Here is a 26,990-nt window from a genome sequence, read left to right on the forward strand (position 1 = left end):
AGAACACGTTGTTATTAACTACAATTTACATGAAGGCAAAGCCTGCCATCTGTTCATTTAGAACTAGAAGTTCTGGGTTTCAGAAATGCTTGACTAATTATGAACTTCTTGAGAATAGCTTTCCCCATGGATTTTTCTAGTTCATTTCCTCATCATTAATAATTAGCTCAATTCCACAGTAAGTATGCTTGATTAACTGAGCAGAAAGCAATAGAAGCATCTGAGAGTATAAAGCATACCTGCATTTCAAGCAGAAAACTGAGCAAGAACTACAAGAACAATTTAAGATTTTATAACCTGACAGGAAGCAACATTTCCAGAAATACACAGACAATACTGGAAGGAAAGACTTCTCACTGCAGGCTGATAACGCAGATGCACCACAACAGCACACTCAATAAATTGCATTGTAGCACCAGCTAGTGGTAAGAATCAATCAAGGCATACAGAGAGGAAAAGTAACAAATGCGTTCGCAACAAAAAGCTTCAGATTGCATGTAGCCTCCTATCCAAACTTTTTCCTCACCTTTCAAATACTTTCAAAACAAAAGAAGTTCCACATGAGTTTCACTGAGCACGCCTACACCATCCAGAAAGCACTTTCAGTGCCCTTGATGCAGCTGCTAGAAGTGCTATGAGCAACAGCCAAGCACTTTTGCCACACTTAGAGCTACTTCATCCTCAGAGCCAGCCTCCCACTGACAAACGGTATTTAGCCAGAACAAAAGCTAAATACTACTGTTGTGCTTTCTCTTCCACGGAGCATCACAGCATTCTCTCTCAGCATAAACTTACTGAACCAAGAAATAGCTAAGTGATTAATTCAGCTCTGAAACTCACCATCATTCATTTTCTGGACCCAATCCTACAGCATAGGAATTAGTTTACAGAGACCGTTGCAAAAAAATGAATCTAGTTTGCAATGGATACCATAAAATGTCAGCTGATACTCTAAATTCAATTGGATTTTATCTCTGTGTTACTATTGGTATAATTTACACAGAATAGCAATACTGCTATGTTAAGAATACAAAAACTAAATGTTCCATACTTCAGATGGCTTGAGATTTGTCAGCTTCTCTGACCACCACAAAACATAAATGGAAGTGCAGGTGCTCCAGAACACCACCAGGTGGAATATATTCTCAAAGTAAAGTGAAAATAAAGATAACTTTCTTGTACACTGGTAGCCAGACCTAAGTTTCAAGGAGAAGCGACCGCATCAACAACAAAAATCAAAACCTCCAAACACAGCAAACTGAGCAGCCTGCATGGCAGTGAACAGGGGCACAAGGAGCCAACACCAGCACTGACCATGACAGAACAGGACAGCCAGGCTGCTCCTGCTCCCTGAGGTTCAATGAGGTCTGGAAAATAATAGTACTGCAGAGCCACTGATGTGCCCCAATGGATGAAGAATACCACAAGAAATTGATGGAGTTATAGAATTAAAGGCTGATAGACTGAGCTCTTTTCACCATAAAAAGAACCTACCTCCTTAATGCTGCCTATCTTTTAATCTCACTGGTTTTGGATACCTTAAAAACAAGATCTGATTAGGTTACTGAAGCATTTATCATTCACAGAGGTATGATGTAGTAAGCTCTGTAGAGACATTCATAATTTAAACAAGCAGCTTGAGAGCCACAGGATTTATACATGGAAGACTGCTACATCAAGAGCCAGCTGCTGAAATATTTATAAATGTGAATTTCTAATGTGTAATGACTTCCAACCAGTAATATTTTAACTTTTGCTACAGATTAATACTATTTTACTACAGATTTCTGCTCCATACTTTACAGTTAGAAGCTATATATTCAGTGCATCACACTAGTACAGTAAAGTGTGATTTGGAACTTTAATAATCAGCAAGAATACAGGAGAAAGCACACTTGGCTATGGGATTTTGGGTGTCTCTATCTTAGAATCTTTCAGAATATACTATAAAGTTCAGAGGTATTTTGGTCAAAGAATGCAGGCCTAAATATATAGAACCTAGCTGAGTGACAGCTAGTTGAATAACAGCAAGAGCCTATTCACACTTGAGCAAAGCACAGCTGCTTAGAGGAACAGCGATAGGATATGCCAAAAATACAGCCTGAGAAACTACCAGTGAGGCCCCAAAGGAAAACAACTGGAATCCCTGTAGTTCAAGACATGCAATACTGAGCTGACAAATCATACATTATGTATCAAGTTTCTGCAAATCTTCAAGCCTACTTTTGTTTGGCTGAGAGTTCTTGTGACAGCTAAAGAGATTGGTGTTACTATTACAGCTCAATAACCAAGGCTAAAATACTTCAAGCAGTTTCAAAAGCAAAGTCTGCATTTGCAGGAGATTTGCTATCACACAGTTATTATCTGAGGATGCCCTTATAGACACATCAAGCATTTGAAACAGCCACTGTTGTATTTGCAACATGACTTATTTGCATCCTTCAGGTGTTGATTTGTTCTATTCTGCACAGAACAAGTTCTAATTTCACCAGTGCAGTACCTGAGAACCTACTGTCACAGCCACATAACTGGCATTCACCACTCACATTCTCATACTAACCCCAGTGAGCCCCATGGCTGGCTTGGTGTCTGTCATACACATTTGTTACTTATTCATTACTGAGATGCAAATGCCAGATTGCAGACAGGCTGCAGGAAACATCTGAGTACTGAATGAGGCACCAAATTCCTTTTTCAGTCACAGTCTGAAGGAAAAACTACTATTGGTCACATCCATTGGATTATTTTAACAGTTCAGATCCACGAGAAAGCTTAAAGATGCCTTCAATTATTTATTTTGAAGAAAACACCAAGATACAGCCATGGAAAAAATGCCTCAAAAGCATTACTGGACACACAGTTATTCCTGAACACAACACAGATGCATTCTTGCATTAGAAAAGCAGGTTTAAGAGTTTCCCCCAGTCAGTGTATGGAAGTGTGACTAACCAAGGTTCATACTGGCCCTCCAGAAGCTGCTGTCTCCTTTCATATATTGGCACAGGACCCCCAGTGCCTTTTCTCAGTTGACCAGAAAGTGACTTGGTTCTGCTCAGCCAGCTGAGGTCTCAGATTTGCCCAAGCAGCACTTGGACAAAAACAACTTTTTGTCAGCTCAGTTCTCAACACATCTTTTTTACTGACTGAAGGAGCTAATGAAGTCCAGCTTACCTCCTTCAACACCAAGGTACAAAATAAACGACTTAGGAATCAACACTCAGAATATGCAATTAAGGAAAAGAAAAGCATTCAGCCAAGACCATCTCTTAGGCCTTTAAACCATCATGCAACTTAAAACCTCATTTTCAACGTGAATCAATGAAGACCTCAGCCCAAATCCCAGATCTTCCCTGATCTCCGAATTCCAGTAAGTCAGAACTCAGCAGACAGCTTTACAACTATTTGTTTTCCCCCAGTAGAGTGCTACCTTAGTGCGAGAGAGCTCCAACCTCTCTGTTTTGAAGGGTTTAAATTCTACACCTATCATTCTTTTTATTTTCCAGTAATACATTTTTAACAAATTCACACAGGCTCAGTACAACGTTTTGGAATGCTCTAATAGAACTCTAGAGGACAGAAATGCTTTACCTTTTTCTTCTCACATTCCTTCCACGCTTCTTCATTTCTTCATATTTCTTCTGTCCCCCTGAATTTTGGAAAGAAAGGAAATGTGTAATTCAAACAGATATGGAGTTGTGAATCTCCAGCAGCCAAAAGGAATCGTTTTCTACTCTGTGGATCTTGTCTTAAAAAAGCAAACTAATCTTTCCTGAAAATAACTGTAAGCAATAATCTCTTAGTTAATAAATTAAATAATGCCAATCAGTAATCAAGCCTATCATGTCTTAGCACAATTAGTGGAGCTCTTCAGCTGATAAGGCTTTTTTTTTTTCTAAACTTACCCATAACAGTGATCATTTAAGTTTTTAACAGACCTAAGGTACTAAGCTTCTCTTATTATTCCAACTCTTTATTTTAAGGTAAATAGCAACATAAAACTTCTAAGAATATTAAGAAGCCTAAAAAAAAAAACCAACTGATTTTGTTACCACAAAGGTATGACCTTTAATCAGCTGCAGTTACAAGCTCTAGAAGTAAGCAGCTAGAATAATACTACCTTGTTTCCATGCGGTTTAGAGCTTCAGCTTTTCAAGAGTTCTTTCTTCATCTACAACATAGAGCACAACAAACAGTTAATAAAACAAGAAGCACTAAAAATAACATTGAATTAAGAGGCATTAATAAAGAATTATACATCTATAATTGGACGTAGATGATCTTTGAGCTCCCTTCCAACCCAAGCCATCCCTCAATTCTATAACAAATTCCAGGTTGTTCCAGCATTATGCTGCCAGGCAATGAGAAGTAAAACACCAGTTTTGAGTAGAAACAACTGACAGTTTTAAAGACAATCCATTAGAATGCTGTTCAAGAATAAGCATTAAATAATAACATACACTGAAATAAAAAGCTTCATAAAATCTCCAACTAAGCCAAACATAAAACAGACCTATCTTAGCTATACTGTATTCTTACCCTATTACTAGAGAAAGCCAAGCAAACCCTTTTCCTTGCCTAGAGAAGTAATGTTAGTATTCAACAGAAAAGCTTTGCTTCTTTCAGCTTAAAGAAGTGTAACTACTTGAGTAATGAATTAGAAATTCAAAATAAATTAAATAAACTATGAAAATGAGAAAGATAGGAGTGTTTTGTAGCTAGTGCTATAAGTGTACGGGTTGGCTTGCTGGTAACTGCGCTGCCCAGTTTACAGTCTCAGTGTTTCTAGAATACAGAAAAAGAAGTTAAAAAGGCCTAAGAAAATGACAAACCACTTTATTTTCTAAATGGGATTCTTGGAGCTTGGGTTCTTCTTGGAACTTTTTCTAGTGTTGTAAATTGGTTAAGTGTTTTGTGGTTTTTTTTTGTTTTTTGTTTTTTTTTTTTTTTTAATGTAAGGAAGAAGTTTTTTACACTAGGGGCACTGAGGCACTGCACAGGCTGCCCAGAGAAGTGGTGCAGACACCCAAGGTCAGGCTGGAGGGGCTCTGAGCACTGATGGAGCTGTGGGTGTCCCTGGTCACTGCAATGCAATTGGACCTGATGGCCTTGAGAGTCCTTTCCAACTCAAACCATTCTATGACTGTAGGATCTTAAGAATAGCTTGATTTGTATTAAACTTATTTATGATAGTTTTGAAAAAACTTATCCTCAGTATTTGTGGAGTTAGAAAGGTGTGTACTATGGGTAGTGCATGAAGGAAGATCACTGCACCCTGTTACTTCCAGCCTGCTGTCTGTTGATGGATTTGCACACTACAACAGAGGCATTAAAACTCTGACTTTGCAGTCAACGTCCTCCTTGCACTTGAAAGCTCATTTTTGCAGCTATCCTTGTTGGAAACGCAGTGGGTTACACTCATAGGATCATCAAAGTTGGAAAAGACGTCCAAGATCCCCAAGTCCAACCACAACCCACCCCCACCGTGCCCACATCCCTCAGTGCCACATCTCCACACTGAACACCTCCAAGGACGGTGTCTTCACCAGCTCTCTGAGCAGCTGGTGCCAGCACATCACCGCTCTGACAAAAAAATCATTCCTACAATCCAACCTGCACCTTGAGGCCATCGCCTCTCCTCCTATCGCTGCCAGCCAGGAGCAGAGGCCAACCCTGCCTCATCACAGCCTTCCTTCAGGAGTTGTACGGAGCGATGATGTCTGCCCTGCAGCTCCTGTTCTGCAGACCGACCATCCTTGCTCCCTCAGCAGGCTGTCAGAAAGCACCAGCTTGACAAGAAAGGCTCAGCAGGGATCTTGTCTGCTCGTGGAGGAAGCTCCCTGCTGCCGTGGCACCACAGCTTCTCTGCGCATCCACATCATTAACATTTCTCCTTGATGGACTCGTGCAACGAGCGCCACATCGAAATAATCAATGGAACACAAAGTAATCCCTATATTCAATCTCCTACATTAGCTTAATGACTCCATCCTGCTGCTAGAATTCCTCATTCCTCGCTCTTTTCTTTTTTCTTTTCTTTTTTTATTTCCACACAATAAATAGCAAACTCTTACCACAGAGGACAGAAAACCCCACAATAGGGCAAGAGAACCCGCTCTCCTCCACAGCTCATTGTCTGGGGATGAGGGCGGATGCCGGAGGCCGCGGCGAGGAGGACGGCAGGCTGCGGCAGACGGGACGAGCCGAGGCGCTCTCTGGTAAACATGGGGACGAAGCGGGGAGCCGGGGGGCAGCGGGGGCGGCCCCGCTCCGGAGGGGGTCCCGCTACGGGGGGCACTGCCCGCTGGCCTCCCCCCAACGTCACTTCCGAGGCTGGAGACAAAATGGCGTCCGGACGGTACCGGAGCTGAGGCCGTTCCGCGCCTTTTTGAGCCGGGCCGCGGATAGAGGAGAAAGAGGAGGACAACGAGGAGGCGGCGGTAGCCTCGCAGGTGAGAGGGAGGCGGCCCCGCGGGCGCTGCTGTGCCGGAGGGCGGGCCGGGCTGTGGAGGCGGTGGGCAGAGCCAGCGGTGCGGAGCCGGGGGTGCGGCGGGGAAGGGGCCCGGGTTGTGGGGCTGTGGGGAGCGGGGGGTGCGGCCGGGCGGGTCGGAAGTGCGGGTCGTGATGTTCAGTGCCGGGGTTGACGGTGTGGGTGAAGGGCCGAGGGCTCCCTCAGGAAGTTTGCAGGTGACAGCGGGTTCTGTGCCTGCAGGTGGGACGGTTTGACTGAGGGTCGTGGGCGGGCTGAGGTCTACGGCAACGAGTGCCCGTTCCTGGGCTGCAGTCATCGCAAGTCCATGCGTTGCTACAGGGCTGGAAGGCTGCACTGAGGGAAAGGATCGGGGGGAGCCAGCAGTGTGTGCAGGTGGCCAAAAGACCATCAGCATCACAGAATCATAGAATGGCCTGGGTTGAAGGGACCTCAAGGATGATGAATCTCCAAGTCACCTGCAACCTGCAGGGCCACATTTAATACCAGGCCAGGCTGCCAGGGCCCCATCCAACCTGGACTTGAACACCTCCAGGGATGGACGGGGCATCCACAGCCTCTCTGGGCAGCTGTTCCAGCACCTCACCACTCTCTGTAAAGCACTTCCCCCTGTCATCCAACCTTAGTGTTCCCTCCCTCAACTTCAAACCATTTCCCCTTGTCCTGCTGTTATCTACCATTTCAAAGAGTCCCTACAAACATCCTGGCTTATATCAGCAGCAGTGCAGCCAGCAGGAGTTGATCATCCCTCTGTGCTGTGGGCAGTGTTGGGTTCCTCACTGCAGTACAGGCATGGAGGCCCTGAAGTGTGTGCAGAAAAGGGAATGGAGCAGTGAGGGTTCTGAAGCTCAGTGCTGCACTGAGTGATGCAGATCTGATGGGTCAATCTGGAGAAGTGGCTCAGAGAACTCCTAGCCCTCTATAGGGACTAGAAGGGAGGTTGTGGTGCGGTGAGCTCAGCCTCTGCTCTATCTGCTGATAGACAAGAGGTGATGGCCTCAAGTTGCTCCAGGAAGTGTTCAGGTTGGATATTAGGAAAAAATTCTCCAAAGGAGTGGTTGGGCACTGGAACAGGCTGCTCTGGGATGTGTTGGGGTCACTGAAGATGTAGTACTTGCACTTGGTTTAGTGTGCGATGCTGGTGGGAGGTGGACAGTTGGGAAGTTTTTCACCCAGAGGGTGGTGAGGCACTGGCACAGGCTGCCCAAGGAGGCTGTGGATGCCCCCTCCCTGCAGGCATTCAAGGCCAGGCTGGATGTGGCTCTGGGCAGCCTGGGCTGCTGGTTGGTGACCTGCACACAGCAGGGGGTTGGAACTGGATGAGCACTGTGGTGCTTTTCAACCCAGGCCATTTACTATGACTCTAAGATCTTAGTGGTCTTTTCCAACTTTAATGATTCTATGATTCTATTTCACCCAACCCTGGGGTTTCTGTGCTGTAGTGCAGTGATACTGTGACAGGGGTGACAGGTCAGACAGCGTCTTTGAGACATCATTTGATGCCACAGGCGAAGGTGGAGCCCTGCTGGTGAGCACCTCATGAGTTTGCAGCTATGGTCTTCTGTGGAGCTTTTAATGGTTTTAAGTTCCTATGAAGCTGCCAAAGATCCATTTTGAAGTAGTAAAGAATACTTTGAATCATTTGTAACACTTGAAGATTGAGAGGATGGTGATGTTGTACCTCTTATCTGAGCACTCGGTGACAAAAGGCATTTTCCTTACTTTACATTTCAGTACTCAACAACGGGCATCTCCCAGTGGTGGTGGGGCTGCTGGCCTTCCTGATACAATACTTGAGACGAAGCTGATCAGTGGAGACCTATGAGAACCAAAAAGATCTTTCAGCGTATAGGGATTGTTAAATGAGCTGTGTGGTGTGCTTGGTTTTCTCATAGAATGAGTTGGAAGGGACTTCCAAGATCATCCAGTTCCAGCCCCTCTGCCAAGGGCAGGGATACTGCCCACTAAATCAGGTGTCAGCTCAGATGGCCCAGGGCCCCATCGATGGCCTTGATCACCTGTGGGGCATCCACAGCTCTCTGGGTAGCAGTGCCAGGGCCTCGCTACCCTCTGAGTAAAGAATTTCCCTCTGACATTAGTCTAAATCTCCCCCCTGTGTTAGTTTGAAGCCATTCCTCGTTGTCCTATCTCTATGTACCTGTCTTCAGACACATAGTTCAGCTCACTGTTGTCCTCCCAGGGTTGCTGGGAGCCCGTCCACCCCATGCCTCAGAACATAAGAAAGAGATCAAGTTTTGTTTCTAGTGGAACCCTGCTTATGTGGAATAAAGGGCAAACAATCACTGTGGGGTGACAAAAGTGATAATATGTAAAAAGGAGTTCTAAATACTGTCCTGCACTAGAAGTCAGTCTCTTAAAACAAGTTCAGGGTGATTTAGAGGTAACACTTGTAGTAAAGTTTTTGCCTATCACCAGTCTACAGCCACTGGTTGGTGCTCATGCCGTATGTGCAAGTAAGAGTCTCAGCTGGGAGAGAGGATGGAAATGTAGGCTATGCCTTGCAGCAACAGTGTGGTGCCTTTTTCATCATGAGCCACTTGCTTACGTCTGCAGATTGGAGACTGCTAATTTGATGGGTTATTTTGTTTTTGTCAGAGATTTACAAACAGCCCGAGGTCACAAGCTGATGCATGTTGAATATCCGCACTGGGATACCTTGTTCCTTGTATTTCCTCCTGAGTCTTTGATCTTTATAGTTAACAACTCCACATCTCAAAGAATTGATTATGCTTTGTGCCATCCCCTTTTGATTTACTGTTCCATTGTTAGAGTTCTGTAATTCAGCCCAATCTTTTACCCCTGCAAATCATTCTATTTCCCATACTGAGTAATACTTGCTGGAGTGTGTTGCCCTCACAAAATCACAAGTTCACTAATTCTTCACACATGGCCATCTTTCCATGTGAACACAGTATAGAAAAGATACCAGTCATTCAGTGCAGCGCTCTTCATCTTGGCTATGTTTATTTTGACTTAATTCAGGTTATTTGGAGGAATCTTTGAACTATGCATGGTCCTGGCAAGTGTCACAGCATTTTTAAAGCACTGCAGTGCATTTTGTGTTGAATTTGTTGGCACATGCTGGGGCAGATGTGACCCTGCTATGTAACATCGTCCCCAAAACGGAATGCTTTTCTTTACCAGTGCTGTGTTTTCTCAGAATGTATTCCTAGCTGAAAAATGTTGTTTTGTTTCTTTTTGCCTCTGTATAAAAGATGCTTGCAGACAGAAGTGGGAGGCAGCCCTGCATTGTGAAATGACTGGAACAGGTTGTTTCGTGTGCTTGTGAGTCTGCAATGCACTTGTCTGATAAAATTGTCATTTGAATGTACTGCCTTTGCAAACAGAATGAAGAGGTGTACTTATGTCTGAAACTGGAGCAGTATTTCTGTGTACTAGCAGTTATCAGGCACTTGGCATTTTCTGTTGCTTCTTTTGATTAGTTGCTGTTTCATGAGGATGAAGTGTTGTGTTTTGTTTTTTTTTTTTTAGAAAAATATATGTGAAGGTGAAGAGCGTGGGGTTCATCTCTGTGTGAATTTCTTGGCGTGGTTACTGAATAAACTCTCTTAATACCTACAGCTTATTTGTTTACCAAGCACTAAGCAAAACTTTTATTTTTATCAGGCAAGAGGCAACAGATGTTGGTGCTTTCATCATTTTATGCCCACTTTTCTCCATTTTCATGTGGCACTCTACAGTAACTGAAAGCTTCATTACACCCCAGTGCCCATAGATAGCACTGTTGGTTCTGTCAAGTTTGTACGTATTAATCTTCAGTGTTAACATGCTTTTTTTTTTTTTTTTGGAAGCTTTCCTTAACCTAACATGCTGCAAATGTATGTAGGATGTTATTGTAGGATTGGAGTGCAACAAGGTAAGCACCCAGATGTTTTAAAAAAATAATGATCACTCCTCTGCTATAATTAAAAGCTGAAGCAAAGGAAAAGATCATTTCTACCATCCTGCAGTTTCCCAGCCTGGAGCCTGGTTGGGAGAAGAGGCTGCTGAGGCTTTCAGGTTTTGTTCCAGCTTTGTAATTGATGTGTTTTTACCTGGACAGAGACGTAATGCGTGTCCCATTTTCAGCTTCCAAAACAGGACTGATGCTCTCACGCCTGTTTATTTTTCCTTCCTCTGAAATGGAAGCAGTATTCCTTCTCAAAGTGAGAGAATCGTCGTCTAGAGATGATAACTGCGCCTTGGAGAAGCAGAAGGAGGATGGGTCAGCACAGCCACTGGAAGCACTTACTGGAAATGCTGACCCAACCAATCCGTAACACACATAAAAGTAACTAATTTTATACAAAATTAGCAACGTTAATTCCAAGGAAGACTTTCTAAGGAGCCTTTCTAAATGAATTTTTCAGAGATTAGGATGACGCCACGCAATAGATCTGACTTTTCTGATTTGTTTCTCTGTTGCTTCAGTATCTTGTGAGCCTGCTGTGCTCAAGGCATACACCGTGGGTGGTGGTTTGGAATAAATATGCCCTGGTTTTCTGGAAATTAATTTAAAAATTCCGATTGGTGGGTGTTGTGTTTGTGTGGTTTGGGTCATACGTCCACGTTGTTGTGGAACTGGAAGTTAAAAATGAAACTCTGTGTTACGAATGCTTTGTTTTCTGTTCTTAGGTCATTTTTACGCAGCTAGAGGTTAAACCAGTGACTCCGTAAGGTGTATGTAGGCTGAAGTTGTTTTCTTTTTTTTAGTGCAGTCAGCCTTTCCACACAATTTTCTTCGTCGTTAAAAAGGAAAGAAAATGCGGAAATGTTTTCAGATAAGTGATGTGAGCTCTGCAACTTAAAAACTACCTATCAGAGCAGCAGGAATCCAATCTCAAGGTGAAACGGGTGCTTTAAGTTGGTACTTTTATTAGTAGTTATTGCAGCTTTTTGATTACCACAGCTTCATTTCTCATCTTATACTTTCTGATGAACTGATTCCTCTGGTAACTTGTAGCTTAAAGTCCAGGGCACAGCCTGTTTTGGAGCTGAGCTTTAAGTACATCATTCTGTGAGGTTGGTCACTTTGTATGAAGGCTCAGTGAGAGGTTTGGATACAGCCAGTTCTATGGAAGTTGAATAATAATATACATAAAATCATACAATGGCCTGGGTTGAAAAGGACCACAATGATCACCTATTTCCAGCCCCCTGCTGTGTGCAGGGTCACCAACCACTGCATGTAGTGGATGAGTAGTGATATTGAATGTTTGCTTCTGTAAAACACCCCTTGAATTCTGCCTGGTTGTATTTGTGTAGCTAGAATTATGAGTTAAATGCCTTCCTAGTTCATTCAGTGTTGAAAATGACGAACGTACTTGAAGATGACTCTCACTGAGTGCACCATAATGCCTGGGCACTTCTTAAAGCAGGCTTTCTAAGTTGATTTCCAGAGCCATGATAGGTGGTGGGTCTGATAGAAGATTGCTGAGCTGTTAATCACAGAACCATTAGAGGTGGGGCGGCCCTTGCAGATCACATGAGGCAAGGGATGAGCAGGCAGCAGGTGCCACAGATGTGTTCTCACATCCTTCAGCTGTAGTTCAGTGCTCTGAAATGAATAAAATGTTCTTGCTTTTGAGGTCTTTATGTGAATAAAGCCTTTAACATCCTAGCCAAATATAGAAAAAAGCAAATATTTCTTCCCAAGAATCAGGTATTATTCGCACTAGGAAATACCATCCAGAATACTTGATTTACAAATTGCCATGAAGCAGACATCACCCAAGTGAGCACAGAATGAAAGAGCTCTGCATTTCCCTGTTCCTGCATCATCCCAGTGCAGAAGTGTACACGACTCCAGCTTTGCTTTTCCTTAAATCTGCACCTCCATGTGCGCAGGCAGTTCCAGTAGGTGACAGCAGCCTGCTGACCGCCTTTCAGAAACCATTTGTCCAGGGCAGAAGCAGAAATCACATTTGTCAGGAGGGAAAACGAGTTAAGCTGTCAAGGCTGTGGGGCGAACATGGCATGTGGGAGATGTGTTGGAAACAACTGCAGGAGAGCTTGGAGAGACAGTGATGTTGTTGCCGTGATTGGATTTGACATCCCAGGAGTGGCTGGAAATAGTAACAGATTTTAAATGAAATGCTTTGTATAGACACTAACAGTAAAATCATTTAGTGATTGTTATGTGGAAAACAATAAATAGTTGGGAAGAAATAACAGCACTTAAATGAAATGCTTTGTGGGTAAGTACCAGTCAGCCTCCGAGAAGTTCAACTACTGACAACAGGATGGTGTCTAATGTCACTTGCTGTGTTATTTCCTCCGTGTATTTAAAAAAAAAAAAAAAAAAAAAAAAAAAAAGGCAAATTACTATATTAAACTCTTAGATGTGACATTATTCTGAGCTACGATAACTGACCAATAGCTTGGAGCAGATCTTGTGTAAAGCAGTGTGCTGCGTTGTGAACAGCCCTTTAGGAAGAGCAACTTGAGCTCTGTGTACTTTCAGTTCAATGTAAACTGGTAAATTTGGTTCAATGTAAACAATGTAAATTGTGAGGTAGGCCTCACAATTGTCTGTTTCTCGTTGTAGGGCTCATGTAATCAGAGGAGTTCCTGTGTCGTGTGTGTCTGCTCAGAACGCAACTGGAATTCAGAATGAATCAGGTGAGTTTCCATGGAGGACTTTATCAAAATACTTGGTTAATAGAACAGCTCAGTGTTAACATGGAAAGTCAAAAAAGAAATGAAAGACTTCAATTTTTCACCTTTTAGACCACTGCATCATTTCAAACATGCAGTGAGCAGCTTCTGCCATAGAAATTGGTTGATTGGGACGATTCACACTGCTCTGGAACCAGAGTATTTCCCTTGAATCAAGTGAAAAGGTTGGAAAAGGGCATTTATTTTGGGGTGCATCCTTTACTACATGGATGCCAGAATGTCCTGGATGCCCTGGAGAGTGTTGTTTTAATCAGTGTCAAGTGTGCCTGGTTTCATTTATTTTTTTATCTGTCTGTCCAAGCAGAAAAAATAGTGTATTTGCTGTTGACAGAGGAAATATTACCTTAAATTATGCTCATAAGTGCTTGTCTGTTTGGATTGTCTTACCGAGTCCCCTTGACATGGGAGTGTGACCATGGGGTGTTACCATGAAGGAATGCCAGTCCTCAATTTGCTAAAAAGATGACTGTGAACAGAAGCTTCTTGTTAGCCAGGGACAGCCACAGTACACAGTGATGCAAAATGCTTTGTGTGCTTTTTTCAGTGCTGTTCCTAATGAATTACTTTTTTTGCTTTTAAACCCTTAATTGATCATTATTGGCACAATTAGCACTCTGCTGAAGTATATTCCACCACTGAAGTTATAGGAGTGCAAATACAATTACTTAAGTGAGGAATTATATGGTAGGATGTCTCCAATTGCTCTGATTTTAAGTGGGGGGGGAGGGGAAAAAAAATACTAAGAAAACAAAAAGCGAAATAGGAACTCTGTCAGTATTGTCATGGATTTAGAGAGTACATTTATTATGTATTATATATGTACATGTATTATATGTGCACAAATACGCATTATGTATCATGCAAAGAACGTTTCTGTGTGCACCCTGTGGAAGTTGAGTGGTCTTGTGTGGGGTAGCGAGGATAACTATTGCTTCATCATTTCCTTCTTTTGAGACTTGATTTTTTTTTCCCCCTGTAAGGTTTATTTCCAAGGTGCTGTGGCATGAAGCCAACAGCTTATTGTTCTGCTCAGGCAATAGTCCTTCTGCTTCATTACTCGCTCCCAAAGATTTTGGTGTTAATCTGTGCTATCACTAGCTGTTTCCTTCCCGTTTGGTTTCCTCATTCCACCAACGCTGCTCCCTTTCTAGGACTGAACAAAATTTCTGCACTGTATAAAACGAAATCTTCGTCCTTCGTACCTGGATTGTTAACACCATTGGTGCAGTGCTGTGACGTTTATTACCTTACAATTCAATACAGAGATCACCCTGCCTCTGGGGAGAGTTACAACAGCTTCGAGTCCTTGGCATCTCTGCCTTTTGCCTTTAGTTTCCAAAGTGTACAGAGCTCATAAGGCTTTTTATTGTTCAATTACCATTCATACTGAGTGTGTACTTAGCATCAAACCCGTGGTGTTTTTTCTTGCAGTGCCCTTGTAATTTCATTCACTGTTGACAAGTTGTAGTGCCAGGTCTGTATGAGGCATGTCTTTGATGCCTGATGCCAAACATCTTTCAGGTGTTCTGCTCTCACTTCTTTTGTTCTGCTTATCTTTGCTTTTGGTGTGACTTCAGTGACCCTGAAACTAATCAGCTATTGTTAATTTTGCTTATATGAAAGGACTGCTCCTTCTGTTGAAATGAAAAAATCCTTTTCATGAACTGTTCTGGTCTCCTTCCAGTAAGGTTACAAAGGATTTAAAAAAAAACCAAATAATAATACACCTCTTATTTGAGTTAATATTTTTGCCTTTCAAGGAAGATTGCATCTCAGGATAGATGACATGCATTCTCTATCTCTTTTTAAAACAGATTTTTCCTTTTATGTGTAAAGTGCATCAGAATGCTCTGAATAATTTATTAAAAACAAACAAACAAAACCCAGCAAGCAAGCATGGGGTTTTGATCAGTAGCTTTTACTGCATCCCAGCCTGAGTTAAGATAAAGCAGGGAGAAAGTCGCATGGAACGCTGAGTGGGAAGTTACTGCAAAATTAATGTAGGCATAAGATAAATTACACCTGCACTTGTACTAAAGTGCCTTCTGAGTTTTTAAATGGATTAATTCAAATATTCTAATACATCTTCAGTCTTCAAGCACGTGCAGTAAAACTGGGGTGAGTTCAATAGGGTTTTTGATAGAAGACTCCTGCTTGTGCCTGCCATGTGCTAGCTCTTGGTTTCTGTTTCCCTTTCACAACTCCCTTCTGTCACCTTTGCCTTGCCCCTGTCACTTCATTGGCAAGGGACACTCAAGGACAAGGGGCAATGATTTTAAACTGACAGAGGGGAGGTTTAGGTTGGATATGAGAAGGAAGTTTTTCACCCAGACGGTGGTGAGGCACTGGCACAGGTTGCCCAAGGAGGCTGTGGATGCCCCATCCCTGCAGGCATTCCAGGCCAGGCTGGATGTGGCTCTGGGCAGCCTGGGCTGCTGGTTGGTGACCTGCACACAGCAGGGGTTGGAACTGGGTGAGCACTGTGCTCCTTTGTAACCCAGGCCATTCTGTGATTCTATGAACAGCATCTTCTCTTCATTCCTCTTATTCCTGTTTCCATCAAACTGTTTGCCAATCTTCACATCATTCAGCATTATTTCTTTTTTCTTTCACTTTTTGTTCCAACTGATCACCTGTAAGCATCTTGTTGCAGGTACTGTTCCTATTGAAAGTGACATAAAAATTACAGAGGTGTGCTGAAAGGTACTATCCAATGCCTGGACTCTGAATTGGATGCAAACAGGAAAGGAAAGCTTCAGTTAAGGCACCTTTAAGCCCTCCAACCATCTTTGCATTGTTCTTAGGTCACTTCACTCTTTCTGGTTTGAGTGCTGACAGTGTAATGTCTTTGGTGAACTTCAGAGGTACTCATTTAATGGGGAAACAAGCTTCTAGTGCACACCTACTCAACAGAATTGCAACAGAATTGCTGGTGTGAGTGAAAAACACCATAGTAGGTCTTCAGTTTAATGCAGTGCTGGCTGTAGAACGTGTGCTTGTATGTATTCTTACCAGGAGGTGAACTTCTCTTCATAGGAAAGAAAACCAATTTGAATCTGATTGTTAAATGTTGGTGGAATAGTAATTGAAATCAGACTGTTTCTTCCTTTGGTAGGTAGGTCTTCCTTTAGGTTTTGATCTGGAAGGTGTCTTAAGAAGCTGCGTTTAAATTGCAAATAAAATTAGAATGCACTGATTTGACTGAACTAAATTGTTTATTTTACATTAATAACTATACATTGTACAGTATGTTTGAGATGTGAAATGTCTTCTTACATCCTGGGCCTAATTTTATGGTATGTGCAAAATCCGTGGATATAACTGGTGTGGAATGGGTCAGAGTGCTGTGTCCAGCTGCTGAGCTTTTATTTCTGTAGGAAGATGTTAAATAAAGTTCTGATTCTATGCTTTTCCTTGCAAATAGATTTCTGAAATGGGATGTTGATGGCTGAAAAGAGGTATGACTATTAGGAAATGTCTGATACGTCGTAGGATGTGATCCAGTGCTGTGCACTTTGATCTTACTTGTCTGTTTTATAAAGTTTTGGTTGATCAGATTGTGTTGTAGGCTTGTTTGACTGCTCCTTTAGCTGTGGTTGCTTAAAAAAAGGTTTTGTCAGCTTAAAGCTTCAAATGCATTGTTCTCATAGCTGTCTTGTTCCGTGTCTGCTGTCCTCTCATCTATGCCCCATCCCTGCAGGCATTCAAGGCCAGGCTGGATGTGGCTCTGGGCAGCCTGGGCTGCTGGTTGGTGACCCTGCACACAGCAGGGGGTTGGAACCAGATGAGCGTTGTGGGCCTTTGCAACCCAGGCCATTCTATGATTCTATATGTAATTTGTTACAAACTGCTGTGAAGGGAACTGAGCATGGTGCTCCCTTAATGAAGTGGGGGGGTGGATACTGGGAGGGTGTCTGGGCCTCTTTGAGATGCAGAGAGGAGCAGACAGAAAAGAAACTCGCTCAGATGTGGACTCTCCTATCAGTTCAAGGCTAACAGATGTCCGACTCGAACTTCTTTCATCTGTGTTTTTCCTTGCTGGCTATTGGAAGAGCAAAATAAAAGGAAATAAAGCAGTTCTGCTGTGAATAGACTTTCAGCTATTATAACTGAAGAGCAAGGATTTTTATCCCCAGTCCCCTCACTCTAGAGGATGGGAAGGGATTTCTGGCATTCTGTTCCTTCCACAGTTTCCAATTTCGGGGTCTTTCTCCCCTACAAATAGCTCTCTAGGATGTCTCTGTGCAGCTGTTAGGGCTTACCAAGGCAGCAACAGAGTAACATTGCTAGACTCCAGTTTTATCATTTTTCTCGCTGTTGCAGAAAGCTGACAGAAGACATTCTTGTAACTTAACTCAGCCAGTCGTAAATATAGAAGAGAATAGTTGCCATACTGAGCACTCTTGAAGTGTGGATATGAAGTAGAAGAGGCTGGAGAAGCTTTATTTTCTTTGAAAGATTAAAAACTCAGCTGTGGTAGCCTATAGAGATACATTAAAAATGTATTTCCATAATGCCTCCTAAGTGCTCAGTGGAAAATGCTGGGTGTTATAGATGAACACTCAGCTCAGCGCATGAAGACTGCTATTGTATCTCTGCTTTATGGCTGCAAGTAAAAGCAAGAGTCATGTCTGGTAAGTTGGAGTTTACTTGGACAGCTGTGGCAGTGCCTGATTTTTGTTGTTGTTGTTATTTAACACCACCTGAAGTTTCTTCAGAACTTAAATATAACATCCTTCATGTTAGAGGAGCTATTGCCTTCTTCACCAGTATTTGTGACTGCCCAGAGTGGTCACAGTTCAGTGTCAGGGGCAGATACTGTTTTAGGGCTGTAGCATGAAGTTCAGCATATGCATACACATCGTTTGTGCCAAGCACCATTCTTTCATAATGTGGATGCATTTCTGGGAGGCTGTATGTGCTTGTGGCTTTTGCAATGCTGGTTGTTCCATCAGGAGTAGGTGTCTTGTTAACTAAAGAGCTGGTTGTCTTGTGAGAGCTGTGAGTAACGCTTGCTATTTTACATTATGTGAGTAATAGTATGAATATAATTACAAGCGGCCTATTGACTCTTGTAGATCCCTTAAAATGGACATGATGAAGCTAATCACTTAACATCCATAAATCACTTATTAGCTTTCTATTGCATCTCCAGCTATTTGAACACCTTAAAACAGTTCGTATTAATTACAGGCTAAGGGTTCTGAACGGTTGGTTTAATTAAGAACAGAACACAGAAATAACTTTTATGACACTATTTACAACCTGTCATTCTCTTCAAAGCAGAGCAGTAAGCTTGGCATGCAGGTACTTTGAGGTTGATCTCTGGAGTGAAATGGCTTGCTTGTAGGCTGTAAACAGAGCAGCAGGAGGAGAACAACAACCCAACAGTAGCTCTGGGAAGTGCATTACAAGGCAAGCTTCAGCGTTAGCCATGCTACCAGAGGGGTATGTATGTGTTACTGGACTCAGGGTGTGCAGGGGAGCTCCTCTCTGTCCCCTGGCATCCCGGGCTGGGCAGCACAGGGTATGTTTGTGCTTGTGGCAGAGAAGATGGTGTATCCCAAATTCCCATTCTGGTATGTACATTGGAGTGGTTTGTTTACTGCTGTATCCTAGCTTCTACAGGTGAAAAAATCACTTTTCATTTGTGTGAACTACATACATTTTTCAGAACTTTAAATATTGTTTTCTTTGTGAATTTCTGTTGGGTCTTTCTCCCAAGAGATACACGCTGAAAGAAGGCAACACCAGAAGCTATTTTAGATTGCTGTGTTTTTTTGAGATGGGTTTTAACAAGAATACCTGAAAGCCATCACTTGAAAAGAGGAAACAAAGAATTGCTGATGTGTATGCAGTTGCTCTCAGTGTGGTGGGTAGCTGAAGTTCCAGCTTTGCCCTGTATTTCCAAAGCCATCCCTTGTGTGTTTCTGGGCAAGTTATTCCTGTTAGTGAAGCTTTGCATCCTTTTCTCCTTTATGCATCAAGGCATACATGGGTATTCTGGTTGGAACTTTTATGTGCAAGTTTAGGTAATGATTGACAAAGGTAAAATGGAAGGCTGCATGAGCAGCTCTGCTCCCTCCCATGAGTGCTCTGGATTTGGAGCTGCTCTTTCTTCTGTAACTTCAGCATGTCCTCACACAAAACTGGGGCAGCAGTTCTCTCACTGTGAGCACAACAGCACAAACCTGGGCTGCTCATGGGGAAATTGCAGTGTAAATTGCAGTGTAAATTGCAGTGTATCTCAATTTTCACTTAAAAGAATTGGAGGATTTAAGAAAAAAACAAAAAAACGTAGAAAATAACAAAAACAAGCTTTGAGCTGTACCTTAACTGCAAATAAATGTTTTTAGATGTCAACTACTTCTAATTTCCTACCTCTCCATTAATAGACATGCTTTTAATAGCTAAACATGTTTTTCTTGCTGTTGGTCACAGATAGCCAGATAGGTCACAGTGCTTTTCCGGGGCAGAGAGTTACCTCAAGTCAAACATAAAAATGAAAAGGATTGTTATTAACACAGCAATGTTTTTCAAGTCATCCTTTTCCTTAACGCTGTCACTTTCAATAAAGATGAGCTGTGTGCCACAGATGGGAGGTGGATCCAGTCCAGCCCATGTGATTCTATTCACCTTTACTGAAGGCTTTTTGCTGAGGCTTATAATGAAGAAATTGCTTTGCTGCCTCAAAGTGTCCTGAAATGTTTTGTGACACTTTTTCTCATCATTCTGGGTCCAAGAGGATGGAGCAGACAGAGATTGCATTTGAGACACAGCATGCAGCTGGAATATGCAAACAAGCCTCAGAACAAGTTTTTTTTTAGTTTAGAAAAGATTAGATCTGTGTGTGTGTGTGTATATATATATTTGTAGCTCTCATTATTCTTTAAAAAGAAAACTACCTCCCTTACAAGTTTTTCAGTTGAGTAAGACTTTCCAGACAGGTTACAAAGGAGCTGCTATGTTTATGCACTTCATGTTTTTTGTTTTAATCTGAGAACAGTCTGGCATCAGGAACAGAATTAAAAATAGATACAAATACTTTGTGTAGTCAAAATAATTGTGATGCTTCACTATAAGGAACTGGAATTTTCCTTGTGATAACAGCTAGATGATAAAATGGAGGCAGTGCTTCTACCAACAACTATGTGATGACAAACTTCTTTGAGCACAGTCATAAGGCAGGTAGATTTATCTGACGTATTTGGTCTGAAATTTGGAGGAATGTTATTTGGAAATGGCTCGAGTGGATGTTGTCTCAACATAGTGTGGCATGTAACAGTTCTGTTACTTAATTACTTGTTTAGTGTAGTTTCTCATGGCATAACTAATCAGATGAAATAGAGCAATTGAAAGTTATTTGTGTTTCTGTCCATGGATGAGTTTTAGATCACCATATTAATGAGCATTTTCAAAGACTTAACACTAAGCATGAATGCACATGAAAACCATATCCTGAAAGATCAACTTATGTAAATATTACATTATGGATAGATGATTTCCAGGGTATAAAGCCACAGCGATTCCTCTTCTTTCATCCTTTAGGAATAGTGGAACAGTGCTGCCAGGTGTGCTGTATTTGGATAAGATAAATCAAATACCTTAAGCTCTGTATTTCCCGAGTAACCAATGGGGGAATTTTGAGTTTGGTTGCAAGGGAAACCAAAGAAAATAAATGAGATGGCAAATGCCTATGAGAAATAGGGAAATCACTTCAGATAGATTTACTCACTGTTTGAAGTCACATCCATTAACTTCAGCAGTCGGATACTTTTCTTATGAGTAAAAGTAGGGGTTAAAAACTCTCAGCAACAGCTTGCATAGGTTGATCAGCTGTTATGCTGTTCTTTCTTTCTTTGCTAATGGTTGTGGCCCTTCTGGTTTTTGACTTGCAGAACACAACCGAGCCTCCTGCTGCAGTGGAGACCTTAGCTGATGTACCTGAGCACGTGCTTCGGGGGCTTCCTGAGGATGTCAGGCTCTTCCCATCTGCTGTTGACAAGACAAGGCTTGGTGAGTGCCACAACTGTAAAAAGAGAATGAAGGCTTTTAAAATGGCTCACATAAATTGCTTGCTGCAGATGCTGTGAACGTTTGGTGCCTTTGTATGCTGGGCAATGAATGGAGAAGAAATAATGTCTGGTGCGTTGATCTGAAACCATTTATATTGGAAGGAGTGGTCGCCTACTAACAGATCAAGATTATGTTCCTAAAAGATCAAAATCAGGGTCAAATTGGGACCAGAATGCAAAGAGGTTAGGTCATGGAGATGCTGGTGTGTTCCTTTACTGGCTGCTTAACTTATAGCACTTTTACTTCTTTCAGTTTTGTATTTTTGCTGCTATCTTACCGTTGTTTCACTTCAGAATGCTGTGTCTCACTATCCAATCAGTACAAAAAGTCTCTTACATGATTCAGTGCAGACTTGAAAGCTGCTATATGGAACTATATAACTGGCTGCTATATATATATTGTTTGTGTAATAATGCAGAATGCTGATTTTTTTTCTTTAAGCAGAGTTTAACCTGGGAGAACCTTAGAAATTAGAGTTGCAGATTGGATATTAGATGTTAAAACTTGGTAGATTAAGGAATATCCTGGTTTACTGTTGGTAACAGGTTATAAACTCCTTGGAGCAAGGTTAATATTTTCTAGTATGGATCTGATCTGGCATGGTCTGAATGAGAGTGTTGTGTTGGAACTGAGTGAGGTAGGAGGGGAAGTGTTAGAAGACTTGTATTCCTTATGGTATTTTGACTTGAGCTTTGACTTGAGCTTGAAATGCAGGAGAAATCGAGGGCGCTTCTTGTCGTCACAGTAGCTCTGGAGCAAAGGATGAAAGCAGATAAATGCTTAAGCTTTATGTGACTGGGGGAAGTTCTGGGGACGTCTGTGGCTGTTTGAATTACTAATAGTGAACTTGAGTTTCCTGGTTGTGATCTTAACAGTGCAGAGCACACCACAGCCTGAGACAGACACATGCAGTGATCGTAAGAGATACGAAATGCGAATAGAAGATCTTTCTTCAGCTGAGTTGGATTTGTTATAATTACTGACATGTATCCTTTCAGGTGTTTGGGCAACAAAGTCAATTTTAAAAGGGAAGAAATTCGGGCCCTTTGTTGGTGACAAGAAGAAAAGATCTCAAGTTAAGAGCAATGTATACATGTGGGAGGTAAGAAGAACTTGTTAATAAAAAAGGTGTCTGTCACTGGGTCAGTATTTTGTATTTACCTTTCTAGAGATTTTAGGCATAAAATAGTTGCTACTTGCATATCTGTGGTTACCATTGCAAATCTATTTACAGATACTTGGGTTGAGAAATGATTCTGAATTACAAAGCTTTAAACTATTGAAACTGAGATTGCTGTATGAATTTTCTCCCATACTGTCTGTGGATCCCTCATTTCTTTAAGAGTCTGCTACAAAGAAAGCTTTGCTTTGTTGGCTTGAACAGGCAGTAATGTCCATTCTTCAGCTGTGTACTGCTAACTAATTGAAATGAGGGAAACTGCAAGGATGTGGAAAGTCTTAAGGAAATCTCAGTGTTCCTCCTCATCCAGCTCTTTGAAAAACAGCTTTGTTTTGGGGATTGGTTTTGCTTTTGCAGCTTTCATAAAAGTTCTCAGCTGTTTCAGTATTTCTTGTGCTGCTTGTATTTGGGTTTGCCTTAAAGCAAATACTGTCTGGACAGCTGAATAGTTTTTTCAAGCTCCTCTGACAGTCATAAGACCTCAGATATTATGTAGATTTCAGAGTGTAGGTGTAGGTCGTATCTTAATCTGGAGTTAAACTCTATCTACAGTGTCTTTAAATAAGGCATTCCTAAGCACTCCCAGAGATGACATCACTATTTCTGAAGGTTTACACACAGCAGGTGGCTTTAGCAGAATGCATGGTCAAGGAGGAGGGATGGAGGAACTCTGGCACGGCAATTTCTGTTCAGAACGTGCTAATGTACAGATCTTTAGGTTAAAGAGATTGATAGCAGTCATCCTTCTGGCCTCTGGACTGCAGAAAGAGAACTACATAAAACACTGGATAACTATGCAGAGCTTAGTGATAAGCCATCTCAGAGGAACTGAGCTAGAATAATTTCCCATAAATGCAAATTCACATCCAGGAAAGTAATAAAGTAAAGTGGAATGTTTGCTGTATCAAACTAGTGTTTTGTTTTACCAATTCTACTGCATGAGGTATCTCAACTTTTGATCTGCTACACGAGCACATAGTGAGATTGGATCAGTCCAGTAAATTATTGACCTTGTGGTTGTTTTTCTTGATTTTCAATGTTCTCACTGGATGTACCTTAATGTCTTTGGGAAAATTGTGCTGAGAAACGATAGCAGCAAACAAACTGACACAGTTTCATAGTTTGCAATGCAGGCAACAACAGGATCTCCTGGATTTCAAAGCAGTTGTGTGTTGCTTTAACGCTGATTTGGGAATTAAAAAAAAAAAAAAAAGGCAGCTAAAATGAGACTGCAACAGTTGTTCCCATATGTTGATATCTGAAACCACCCCAGCATCCTAACTGTTAGAAAATCTGATTGTAAAAGGATGGTGTGTGAGAGCAGTGCAGTGTGTGGACTTTCAACCAGGAGAAAAGCTTTTCCACAGGAATTTAATTAATTTTAGTGAAGTTAATCTGAAGAAAATCTCAATTTTTTTTTTTAATGATTTCAATCTCCCACATGATTTAGAATAGGTGAGCTTTGTGTTGATGTCTGTGGTTGCTGTATCTCAGGAGAGCAGTTGACTTGAAGGCATTCTCATTTTCTGTCAGAGAAAAGCCACTGGTAGGGAAACAATGGCAAGTGACTGAAAACTGAGGGAAATGCCACCTTGTGAAGGGCTCAGAACGATGGTCCATTTGTAATTCACCGTGGGTTTTAGGAGTCATTGGAAGTTGCAGTGTTATACAGAGGAGCTGAAGCCATTTCCTCTCTCACGGTGCACAAGATTTTGCAGCAAAGAAGATGAGGTGACTTGACCAGAAAGCAATCCTGTGTTATGCTTTGTCACACGTGCCGTATCTACTACCTCTCCCAAAGCATTGCTTGGCTGTTTCCTTCCTTTTTAACCACCTCCTTCTGTGAAGCTGTTTGCTTTCTCATGTTGCAAGGGCTGGGTGTGCTGATGAATTCTTTCAAAAGTCAGCTGATGAAATCCACGCCGGAGTGGTTTAAGTAAGGAAGGAGTTTTCTCTTTGCTTGGAAAGAGATGAGTTCTTCCTAGTGGAAGCTGATGTCTGCAGGCTTAACCACAAGCAAAAAAAGCAAATAGTACAGCATTATCAAATAATTCATATCTTTACTTTTTTGTTGTTTCTGAAAATCTGAGAGCTGCCCAGTACTTCTAATCATACACAGTATCTCAATATGCCAATGTTCTGAGACAAAATGTTTTTAAATAATGGGAAAATGATGGCTTTCATTGCTGAACATTCTTCAATTTGGAAAAAAGTAAGTGTACAACATCCATTGACAGCTTTTCTTATAAGACTAACTTGGACTATAAGAAGAAACATGGGAAATATTTAACATTTCTTGAAAGATAAGCAGAGCTGACTGTTAGCAGAAAATAACTGAAGACCTACCAGTATCTTTGCTTTAATGCAAGCTGTCTTGAACATGAGTAAACATTAAAAACATTGAACCAAGAATGGAAACAAAAGATTTACACAGCACCTTGGGACCTTCAGAAGTTCATAGATCTGATCACAAGACTACTGAAACATTAAGATTTTCTTCAGTCCTCCTGAGCAAGATTAAATATACAGTGTATCCTCCCTTACCTTTCCAAATAAATCAAATGCTTCTAAGTTCTTTGTCATTTCTTTTTCCTGATTCCTCAGATGGCAAAAATAAAACTCAACTGTATTTATATAATAACACCAAGCCTTACAATAGATATAAACTCCACAGAATCACAGAATCACAATGGCCCAGGTTGGAAGGGACCTCGAGGATCATGAATCTCCAAGCCCCTGTCACATGCAGGGCCATATTTAATACCAGCCCAGGCTGCCCAGGGCCCCATCCAACCTGGCCTTGAACACCTCCAGGGATGGACGGGGCATCCACTGCCTCTCTGGGCAGCTGTTCCAGCACCATCAGGCATGGCAAATTGAAAGCAAAGCATAGAATGTGTTAACTAGTTTGGCTTTTGAGCCCAAAGCCTTCAGACACAGGAGGGTTTGTTGACCAAAAGTTGTTCAGTTTGTTTCAGTTATACCAATTTGTCTGAAAATAATGCAAGCAGCAGCAAAACTATCCAGTAAAAAATGCTCTGCTCGTGTTTTTTTGCCTTATTTCTGTCCTTTGTTGATGATTGCTGCTTTGTGTAGCTTTACAGTATATTTTCTTTTGGTGCACGTACACTTCAACAGAAACAGATAGCAGTTTGCTTGGGATAAATGCTGATTTTCTCTTGTAGGTGTATTACCCAAACCTGGGGTGGATGTGTGTTGATGCAACGGATCCAAAGAAAGGGAACTGGCTGCGGTATATAAACTGGGCACGTTCAGGAAAGGAGCAAAACCTCTTTCCTCTGGAGATCAACAGGACCATATACTACAAAAGTTTAAAGGTATCAATGTCTGGAAAGAATCAATTACTGCTTTGCTTAATGCATTATATTTCATTTCCCTCTACTCAAAGCTTGATAAAATTGATTCTAGATGGCTGAAAATCTAGCAGGCTACATAAAACGTGTTTTTTTTATTCCTGTAGATACTGAGATGCTTTGTATTTCTAGTCTTTGCATCGTATAACCATCTTCTAACAAACAGATTTTCTTAATTCTATACCTGGGGAAGGGTACATTGCATGACTGGTGCACTGCATCTCCTGAGTGATGAAATATTTGTTTTAGATAGATAAAGAGTCATAGAGTATGATAATGATAGAATGTTGTAGCTCTAAATTATTATTCAGATCTCTTACCAAGAGTCTGCTAACAGTATGTGTAGGTCAGCTTTGTTCCTTCTTAGAATGCTTTTGTGTATTTACAGCCTTGCTGTTAAGCTATGGATGTTTCTTAAGTTTCCTTGTGAGACGGATGACATTTAACTGTTCTACATTTAAGAAGAGTTGATTCTGTACAGTTCTGAAGTTTATAGGGTAACATAAAAGTATGTAGAACTGTTGCATTTTAGGTAAAGCTCAATTGGGAAAAGCCTCTAAATATTTTCTGAGCTTTACTGATAGCTTTGACATAGCATTTGAGTACAGGTTCCATATTATCAGCCAGACTGGCTTGTCTGTACTGCTCTTTCACTGGGGGTGTGCTCTCAGGGCTCATCTGCAGCCAGCTTACTTTGCTCTAGACGTTTTATCATGGATTGCCTGATCTTTGCCCACAGTCACACTAACTCATTTATCTAAGTGAGCTTTTGGAGTCACTCTGACACTTTTTACATTTCTCTCTTGTTGAATCTTTCCAGCAAAGCTGTGATAAAGACAACGTTCATATTTCAGATCTGTTTTCTCAAAGACAATACTGCACTTTGGAAAATAATTGTACTGCTAAACGAAGGCTGAGCAGTGCTGACAGGATAACGAATATCTGGCTCCAATATCTGAAATACCTTTTGTTGCTTTGACTGTCTTCTTCAGCTTGCAACCTGATGAATTTTATCCCAGTATATCTTGCCAGCAAGATCATGCTGCCAAGCAGCTTTTCCTGAAGACTGCTGGAGCATCCAATAAGGCTCCTTTTTATTTTTTTGTTTCAAATCCATCAGGGATTGCTTGCAGTGGGATGGAACGTCTAGCTTCTCTGGGATGCAGTGGGTTTC

At 41.7% G+C, this 26,990-nt stretch overlaps 1 protein-coding gene and 1 long non-coding RNA gene across 3 annotated transcripts in view; one reads left to right on the forward strand and one right to left on the reverse strand.

Annotated features, from left to right (window-relative positions):
- Positions 1-3,630: 3,630 nt before the first annotated feature.
- LOC122167076 lies at positions 3,631-6,423 on the reverse strand. Its single transcript, XR_006170947.1, has 3 exons — positions 6,072-6,423; positions 4,118-4,168; positions 3,631-3,646 (listed from the first exon to the last, which is right to left on the reverse strand). It is a non-coding gene; the product is annotated as an uncharacterized LOC122167076 (long non-coding RNA).
- Positions 6,343-26,990, forward strand: part of PRDM2 (PR/SET domain 2) — a 63,259-nt gene continuing 42,611 nt past the window's right edge. For both annotated transcript variants that reach the window (XM_042831311.1, XM_042831312.1), the window contains exons 1-5: positions 6,343-6,449; positions 13,056-13,129; positions 21,085-21,202; positions 22,261-22,364; positions 25,628-25,780. In XM_042831311.1, the coding sequence (XP_042687245.1) occupies positions 13,121-13,129; positions 21,085-21,202; positions 22,261-22,364; positions 25,628-25,780 (384 nt within the window). In that variant the 5' untranslated portion in view covers positions 6,343-6,449; positions 13,056-13,120. The remainder of the gene's footprint in view (positions 6,450-13,055; positions 13,130-21,084; positions 21,203-22,260; positions 22,365-25,627; positions 25,781-26,990) is intronic.

This window comes from Centrocercus urophasianus, unplaced genomic scaffold (genome assembly GCF_019232065.1).
Source record: "Centrocercus urophasianus isolate 14NV4802_14NV808 unplaced genomic scaffold, USGS_Curo_1.0 seq_36, whole genome shotgun sequence".
NCBI classification, from domain to species: Eukaryota; Metazoa; Chordata; class Aves; order Galliformes; family Phasianidae; genus Centrocercus; species Centrocercus urophasianus.